Below are 9,772 nucleotides of genomic sequence, written 5' to 3' on the forward strand. Positions count from 1 at the left end.
GGTCCAAGCTGCAGCAGAACCATCTGCAGTTTCTTCCCCTCACATATATGGGTGTTTAAATGACACAATTGTGTCCTTCACTTCATTTTCCTTCTTTATAGTTACAATATTGATTACAATATTGAAAGAGCATTAAATACAATATTATTTGTTAGGCATTGCAGTAGTCTTATCACCCAGGTAGTTAATGCTTCTGTTGGCATACTAGTGCTATTCTCCCCTATTTGGTTGTTTCTCTCTGAACATGTGTTGAAGTGTTGTGGTGGCACACTCCCATCTGGCTGTTTCTCTCCCATCCACGGACAGCATTGGGCTTTGGAGGTCCCAGTACTGCTCTTATTGTCTGTTTCCCACTGCGACAGGTACAGCATAGAGCGTGTGTTTCGGCCGCGGAAGCTGGACCGCTCGCACCCCCGAGAGATGCTGGAGTGCGCCTTTGACATCGTGGCCCCAGTCACCAACACCCTGCTGCCCGACGCAGAGGCCATCTACACCATCTCTGAGATCATCCACGAGTTCAGCGCTCTGCAGGTAACATGGTGGATTTGTCCATGTGTGCTCTTGTGTAGACGAGTTTGTCTGTCTCTGTCTGTATGTCTTTTTGTGTGTCTGTTAGTTCATGTGTGTGGCTGTGTGCATGTATGTGTGTCGGTGTCGGTGTCGGTGTCTGTGTCTGTGTCTGTGTCTGTGTCTGTGTCTGTGTCTGTGTCTGTGTCTGTGTCTGTGTCTGTGTCTGTGTCTGTGTCTGTGTCTGTGTCTGTGTCTGTGTCTGTGTCTGTGTTTGCCATTAACTGCCGGTAGTTGGTTCTGCTGTATTCTGTTTGCCCTCTGCCCTTAATACCTTGTTGGTACTCATTGGAACAGCAGTTGAGGTGCCTCCATAATAGCCACCAAACCTTTTTTCTTTTACCTTGAGTTTGCGGGGGACGTTTGTGAAGACAAGCAACTGATCCCAGGAGGTAGTTCACAGTGAGCATTCGGCAGATTTCAACAAGCCACTGGTGTCAGGGGTTCACCCTCCTTAAATGAGAGCCCAGTGTATGCTCAGCTCCCACTGAGGGTGCTGTAGTTGACCTGGAGCCATTAACTCCACTGGCTGGCCCAACCTCCAGAGAGAGCCGCCTGACACGGCCATTTCCTGTGTCACCAGTTCAGAGCTCAGGATGTTTAAACAGCTGGATTGGACCTGTACAGCTGCATACATTCTCCAGTATCATTAGGCCTTTATGTGTCAGACAGGTGCTCTGTGTGTGTGTGTGTGTGTGTGTGTGTGTGTGTGTGTGTGTGTGTGTGTGTGTGTGCCTGGTTAGCTGTATGCCTGCTGCCTATCCACAGCGTTGCTTTTGCAGACTACCCTTTCTTTCACCAATGCTGTTTACTTGAATGTCAGATCATCTGCTTTCATATGATTATGCTGAAGTACTTTTAGTAGAAAACTTCAACACCTTGACTTGATGCCCTACCATGAGTCCACTTTGCTCTGATTGATCGCACAGGTGCAATCATCAAGTTATAATAGACTACTTTTTAGCAACATGTCCCCAGACTACCATAACATAAGTAGACAATAAAGCACTTAATCTCAGTAGTTCACTCCATGCTTTAGCCTTCAAACATGCAGGTTCTGAGTTTTGTTTAAAGAGAAACTAAAATCCATCATAGGTACGGCTGAGTAGATGGTAGATGGCTGAGTTCTGGTTGGTGAAGTTGTAGACAGGTTGAGTAAATCCATCAACAAGCGGTCATATTCGTTGACCATACTATGGTAAATGGTAAATATCACTTTGGTTCACTTCTAAACGGACATGCGTAAACCTACATACCCCAACTCTAGGAGACACTGAGAAGGGTTGTCGGGTCATTGTTTGACCTGTTTTTTTTAGAACTTATGATGAACTGTTTTGACTTTGTTTGTCGCGGAGACCTGGCAACGCTTCACCCCACTAAACCCTTAGAGGCTCAGCGTATCCAACATCATAGAGATGGAGAGTCTGTTCCACAGCACTGCCCTGGGGCTATGAGTTTCTCACACACACACACACACACACACACACAAACTCAGATGAGGATACGCACATACACACATATACATAAAGACACATTCACACAGAGAGACACAAGTAGACAACCACACACACACACACACACACACACACACAACACTGATAATTCAGCTCAGAAGTTTTGAGTCACTCTGGATAACAGGGCAGGATAGGCCATGATGAATCAAACAGTTTGGCAGCACCATTTCAAAGCTGGCCCCTGTTCTCTTGTGCTGTATGTGTGTGGGCTGTAATCATTATGTGTTCTCCTCAGTGTTTATATGTTTGTATGTGTGCAGTGTATTTCCCCCCCCAGAAGTCCAGTCTCAGAAATCAGACTTTTGATTCTCTTTAATCATGTACAGTGAAGCTTCCATATTCAGTGACAATGTAGCCGAAGCTTCAGTCATCCCTGGTCCCGAAGCCCAACAATATATAAAGTGCCATTTTCCATAAATAAGCCATTGATGTTTTAAATGCTACACCACTCTGCCGTTCCTCTTCCTCCTCCTGTACTGTACTGGTAGAGTGTGCATGAGGATGCACGAGGGTCAACATTGTGTTTTATACTGTTTGAAATGATTGCCACTGACCTTACCTTCATCTGACACCTGTCCTGACTCCTATTAGTGTTCTGGGATTGTTATAAACTGTGCTGCATGGCGCACTAACTGTGTGTGTGTGTGTGTGTGTGTGTGTGTGTGTGTGTGTGTGTGTGTGTGTGTGTGTGTGTGTGTGTGTGTGTGTGTGTGTGTGTGTGTGTGTGTGTGTGTGCACAGGAGAGGAACTACACAGTCTACCTGAACCACACCAGCCTGCTGAGGGCCATTCTGCTGCACAGCGGCGTGCCTGAGGACAAACTCATGCAGGCAGCCAACATCCTGTGTGATTCCATGGTGAGAGACCTGACAACCCCTCCCCCCATGCTGTATGTCATGAGGGGGTTATCAAGTGTACATATACATTTCTTATTTGACAAGATGCTTTTTAGAGACTTATGAGTGACTCACTCACTCAGAACAGGGTTACTGTTTTAATGAATGACGCCATAACTTCTCAAATTTATTATGATAACATTTTACAAATGTAACAAATTCCATACTCAGAAGGATCAGTGAAGGATGAGTTTTGTGAATTTTAATAAAATGTTCACTCTGAATACAGCATAATCCTGAAGAAAAGTCAGTCCTGAGAATGATGGCAACACAGGAAATGAGGGTCTGATGATGAGATGCTAGTTGGCTGATAGGTCATTATAATCAGTTCGCTGAATAATCCGTTCCTATCAGTGCTCCTAATGGTGGATTCTGCTGTTACCAGAGCATTGTTCTATTTATGTATAATCAAAGGGAGTCACCTGAGAGTAAGAATTGGGGAGAGACACGGATGGAGTCTTGTCTTGTGTTTTAATGGAAAATGCAGCCTTCCAGTTTCTTATTCTCAGCTGTGTGGAATATTATCAAATGTTTGGTTACATCTTTTTTCTGTTTTAACTTTGCATGAACAGTGAGTGCTCTCTGGCAAGGATTGCCATTTGAGTCACCCCATCTCACATACACACACACACACACACACTAATAGACTCACACTTTTTGTGTTTCAGAGTGAAAAGCTCACAAAGCGAGAAGTGGAGGCCAAGTTCTTTAACTTATCTCTGTCCAACAACAGCGTGAGTCCCCTCTCTTCCTGCTCCAGGTTTGGTTAGCTTCAAACTCCCTCTGCGCTGGACAGAGCTCAGCAGCACACATTGCAGCCTAATGTCTTCCCCAGGACCGGGCTAAGGGGAGGGGGAGGGGGGGGGGAGGGGGCGTGTACAGGCACCTCTGCCTGGCCTGCCAAACCCAGTGAAATCACCATGTGTATGATGGCCACCTTTATAAGAGCTGGAAGCTCATCCAGACCTGGGGAGCAGGTCTTGCATGTGAAATGAGAGGCGTCCAGTAACAGCGGGAGTCCCCTTCCTGTGCCACCGAGCCTGCTGGGCTGCAGTCCGCCGCTTCAGCTGGATCATCCCCTGGGTTTGCAGGGTTGACTTCAAAATATTTTTCCAGAAAGAAGGGAAAAAAACTGCAATGAGATTTTGATTAATATCCCTGAATGAAGTTGGATGTCAGAAGGGTTGATTCATGAATGAAACATGCCCCCAGGTGTAGATTTGTCTCATAAATATTTGGAGCTGCGGTCCAGTCCTTCCTGGTTATTTCTATGCTGAGGGAGATCATCTTAACAAAGAGGCATTTGGCTATAACGCAATGCATGTCTTTGAAAACACTTGGAATTTAATCTATTCTCTATGGATTACAGTTAGTGTCAATTAGCTATTAATTATGTTAATAGCTAATTAATTAATTATTAATTAATTAACGGTTTCCTCTCAAAAGATGTCCTGCTCTCTTACCCTTGCCCTTTCTTTGTTCTTCTGTCCTTCTTCTTGCCTCCCAAAGACCACGACCAATGAAAATTAAGTTTTGAACCTTGTTAATGTGTCTGTGTGATGTCTGCTGTGTTTTACAAGTATATAATGAGTACTCCTCCGAGCGCTAAAAACAATTTACAATAATGCCTCTTATCCACCCGTAAACACACACACACACACACACACACACACACACACACACAGCATGACTACCGTCAACTAATTAATTACTCAATGCCTAAAGCATTTAAGCAAGGTTGAATTAAATGGCTTCTCCTTAATCCACACTAGATTGCAATCTAACTCTGTTATACATTGACAGAGTGCAACTAATTGCAACTAATTAAATCATCTAGTATGTAATAATCATTATGTGTATATCTATCTAATCAATAGACTTGTGCCCTGTTGCATCAGTTGCAGACGCTGTACAAGTTCATTGGGCAGAAGGGTGAGCTGCAAGACCTGGTTCCCTCGCTAGACTTCCTGACCAAGCAGAAGACGGCCGTGACCCAGCTGGCCAAGCAGGGCGTCAAGGAGCTGGAGGAGCTGACCAGCCTGCTCAGGAAATTGGGCATCAAGCTGCAGGTAGATCGTCATTAGAGGTTGATTGATTGCATAATATATATTAGCAGTAGGCTGTGTTAATCGAATATACAAAGTTAAAGTTATTATTTTTTGCGATCACTCACATTATGACCATTTGCCTTGTAATGTCTGGCAACAAACATAAACATGCTTTAGGACAATTTGGGGAAAGTTTGGCTGCTATAAACATTTGCCCAAATTCCCTAAATCCCTTAGACTGTAATGTGTATGGTAATATATAATTATAGAATAAATTACTTTTAAAAAATATCAACCAGATAAACATATCGGCAAAATATGTTGTCCAAAAAAAAGCAGCATCATATGTCCTCTAATCACGTCAGTTCACACACCACGGCATGTTACACAATGTAGTCCCACTCTTAATTCCTCAGACGCATCCTAGACTTCAAGTTGTGGGAAACGATTATTGCATAGACATATGGTACCCTTCAATGGAGTGAGACATACAGGATATATTATCCTATATCTTGGTAACAGTCATATACTGTGAGGTTTAAATTTGTTTGAAAATAAGTTTGTGTGTCTCTGCCAGAAGTAAGAACTGTGTGGCACAGACCACGATGCTCAACTTGATATGCATTTAAATGTCAGATCAACATTAAATAAACGTATAGCTTAACTCATAACTTTACATGCAGAAGATGTTAGGAATGTGTAATAACTGTGTTATAGGACAGTCAAACTTACTCTCCGATCTGGCATGGACTCACCTTTAACTTTGACTTTAACCTTGAACTAACACCTTGAGACAATGTAAGTTGTTGGTAAATTAATGGTTCCATGTAGATAAATGAAAGTGAAAATGAAAGTCTCTCTCTTTTTCCTAAGGTGATGGTGAACCTGGGCCTGGTGTATAAGATCCAGCATCACAGGGGGGTCATCTTCCAGTTTGTGGCCTTTGTCAGGAAGCGCAGACGCACGGTGCCTGACATCCTCGCCGCTGGTGGGCGCTACGACCACCTGGTATGACCAATACCCAACCTTTCCTAAACTAGAGGGCATGTTGTTCAGGCCTTGCCCATCAGATGAATCCAGAGTTACTCCAAAATGGATGTACTGTAGCTCGTACGTTGTGCTGGTTACAGATATCTGTGACTAGAGATACAGTGAATATGTTCTGACCATCCTAAGTGCTACATGGATGTGTGAGAACTGAGTGTTCTTTGGTGGGAAGGTAGTGTGACACTTTAGATGTGGATTGATGACTGACACACAGACCATAAAATATTTCCAGATAAAACTTTAGCTGAAACTTCAAATTTTTCTAGCATGTCCATTTTGTGACCACTTTTAGCTTGTCCACTTGGACCAGCAAGTAATGTGGCATGGCATTTAATCCATGTCAACATCTGCCGTTTCAGATATTTTGTGTGTTTGACGTTCTTCCCTGCTGTTTTTTTCCACCTTGTTGTCCTGTGTGTAGATCTCAGACTTCCGCGGCCCGGTGGGACCAGGCCCCGCACCCTCAGCAGTTGGGGTCAGCGTGGCGCTGGATAAGATCTGTGGTGCTGTGGCCTCTATGGAGGAGCCGGTGGGTCAAACAGACTTTTTTGGTTTTCATCTTTGCCCCCACTTCTTTTTTTAGGTTTGCTTGAACAATGACTGATTCATGAGTGGGCTAAAAAGAGCTGTACGTGTGTTCCTGGAAGAGATTGCGGCTGATAATGTGTTTTTTAGACCACTGCTGTGCTATGCTGGGCTTGCTGTTAACATGAGTGGACGGTGTGGAATGGTATTGCACACACAGACAGCCCTTCCAATTTGAATAGACACTAGAATCTGTTATTTCCACATCTATTGTTGCTTTCTGTGTGCAAGGTAGCATTACTTTGCTGTTTCAAATTGAGTTTGCAGAGACAGTCAAAAGTCAAAGTGAAATGGAAATGAAACTTGTCTTGTCTGTTGTTGCTGCTTTCTGAAGCTGGGGTTGCTGGGGTTGGATTTCCCTGGTTTGAATGTCTTGGTCAGATTGATTGTCAGGCTGTATATATTTCCTCTGCCGTCAAATGATTTTGCACATCTGTGCTGCAGTTGTGCAGTTATGTGTGTGAAACAAAATTGGCATTCTTTATTGAATCTCGAGGGGCAGTTTGTATCAGTATGAAAGCATGCGTGTCGATAGGGCCATGCAATTAATCAAACGAATTAATCGTTATTACACCGTGTTCCGAATTATTATGCAAATTGGATTTCATAAACATTTATTTTTTTGTTTTCAATTAAACTCATGGATGGTGTTGTGTCTCAGGGCTCTTTGTATCATTGAAATCAATCTCAGACACCTGTGATAATTAGTTTGCCAGGTGAGCCCAATCAAAGTAAAACTACTTAAGAAGGATGTTCCACATTATTAAGCAGGACACAGGTTTCAAGCAATATGGGAAAGAAAAGGGATCTCTCTGCTGCTGAAATTGAGCACTTCCTTGGACAAGGTATGAAAACATTGGATATTTCCCAAAAACGTATGCGTGATTTTGAAGAAATTTGTCACTGATTCAGAGCACAGGTGGTTTTGTGCAGACAAAGGCATAATAAGGTTTCTGCCAGACAAAGTCATAGGATTAAGAGAGCAGCTGCTAAAATGCCACTGCAAAGCAGCAAACAGGTATATGAAGCCGGTGCCTCTGGAGTTCCGCGAACCTCAAGGTGTAGGATCCTCAAGAAGTTTGCAAATGTGTATAAACCTACTATTCGGCCACCCCTAAACAACGCTCACAAGCAGAAACGGTTGCAGTGGGCTCAGGAATACATGGAAGACTAATTTTCAAACAGTTTTGTTTATGGATGAGTGCCGTGCAACCCTAGATAGTCCAGATGGATGGAGTAATGTATGGTTGGTGAATGGCCACCATGTCCCAACAAGGCTGAGACGTCAGCAAGGAGGTGGCGGAGTTATGTTTTGGGCCGGAATCATGGGGAAAGAGCTGGTAGGCAAAGTATGTAGTGTTTCTGACTGACCACTTTCTTCCATGGTACAAAAAGAAGAACCGTGCCTTATGTAGCAAAATCATCTTTATACATGACAATGCACCATCTCATGCTGCAAAGAATACCTCTGGGTCATTGGCTGCTAAGGGCATAAAAGGAAAGAAACTCAGGCCCCCATCTTCCCCGACCTCAACCCTATTGAGAACCTTTGGATCATCATCAAGGAAAAGATCTATGAGGTTGGGAGGCAGTTCACATCCAAGCAGCAGCTCTGGGAGGTTATTCTGACATTTTGGCAGCTCTGGGAGGCTATTCTGCAAAGAAAAACTTGGTCGCCGCACACTCTCGCTCGTATTCCTTTTATTTTAATTCCAACGTTTCGGCCTGTCAGCCTTTGTCTGTCAGCCTTTGTCAAGGTTCCGGAACTTTGACAAAGGCTGACAGGCCGAAACGTTGGAATTAAAATAAGAGGAATACGAGCTAGAGTGTGCGGCGACCAAGTTTTTCTTTGTTTATTCTCCCTTGCCTTCTGCACCTCGAAGGGTGTACATTATTTTTGTTATTTATAGGCTATTCTGCAAAGACAATAAAGCAGAAACTCTCCAAGAACTCACAAGTTCAATGGATGCAAGAATTGTGAAGGTGATATCAATGAAGGGATCCTATGTTAACATGTAACTTGGCCTGTTAAGATGTTTTTGATTGAAATAACTTTTGACCTCCTAATGCTGCAAATGTAACAAATTACCATTTTTAGTTCTTTACAACCTATTAAACTCTTGTCTTGAAACTCTGTTGTGCATAATAATAATAATAATAATAATAATAACAGTGCGTTTTGAGTTTTTATTTTTGAAAAAAAAAAAAAAATACTGTTATCATTGGGAGGTTTGTTCAATAAAATTTGAATTGTACTCTAACGGTTGATGACTTGAAAATTATACTGACCGTCATTTGCATCAACTATTTAGGAAAATCTGAGAAAATGTAATTTGCATAATAATTTGGAACGCAGTGTATGACTCCCAACGATTATGAAAACAACCTTACCGTACCATACCCTAATCAAAATATAGTGATTATTTTGCTACATTCAATTTCATAACAATGCTTTTGAAAGTTTTGAAAATGGATGATGGCTCCAAAATCACTGAGTAATTTTGTTCAATAATGGTGATCCTGTTTGTGTGTGTGTGTGTTGTGGAGTGATGGTGACCTTCACCCTTGTCTTCCTACTGTGGTTTTAATTGGCTTGCCCTGTCAGATCTCCTGTTTATGTATCTGTTCTCTCTCTCTCTGTTTCACTTCCTCTCTCCCTTCTTTTCTTTCTCTTTATACCCCCCCCCCCTCTTTCTCTCTCTGTCTGTCTCTATCCCCTCCTCAGCCCCAGGTAAGCTCCTGTGATGTGTTGGTGGTTCCTGTGGGTCACACCTCGATGTCTCGGGCCATCAACGTTACCCAGAAGCTGTGGACGGCTGGCGTGTCTGCTGAAGTGGTCTATGACATCTCTCAGGTCAGTGCACTTCCAGTAATGTGTGTGTGTGTGTGTGTGTGTGTGTGTGTGTGAGGTTGGGGAATCCTAGGGGTTGGGAACAGTTGTCAATCAACAGGATCAAAGGTGTTTCTGGTGCATTTTGAGTACAGCTATTATGGGAAATGGAAGCACATGCACTACTCACAAAAAGTAGTGAAACATTGAACTGTTGGACATGCACATTCAAAGGTTTAGAGAAGGTCACATTAAGTTCACCTGTAAAGGTTATAGTGGATTTTA

The 9,772-nt window shown here is 43.0% G+C and overlaps 1 protein-coding gene across 1 annotated transcript in view; it reads left to right on the forward strand.

The window, feature by feature from the left end:
* eif2ak4 (eukaryotic translation initiation factor 2 alpha kinase 4) overlaps window positions 1-9,772 on the forward strand; it is a 43,161-nt gene that overhangs the window by 18,141 nt on the left and 15,248 nt on the right. The window contains 7 exon segments of the mRNA XM_042073314.1: window positions 363-531; window positions 2,822-2,938; window positions 3,646-3,711; window positions 4,876-5,046; window positions 5,899-6,033; window positions 6,494-6,601; window positions 9,383-9,511. Coding sequence (XP_041929248.1) covers window positions 363-531; window positions 2,822-2,938; window positions 3,646-3,711; window positions 4,876-5,046; window positions 5,899-6,033; window positions 6,494-6,601; window positions 9,383-9,511 — 895 coding nt within the window.

Source organism: Alosa sapidissima, chromosome 19 (genome assembly GCF_018492685.1).
Source record: "Alosa sapidissima isolate fAloSap1 chromosome 19, fAloSap1.pri, whole genome shotgun sequence".
NCBI lineage: Eukaryota > Metazoa > Chordata > Actinopteri > Clupeiformes > Clupeidae > Alosa > Alosa sapidissima.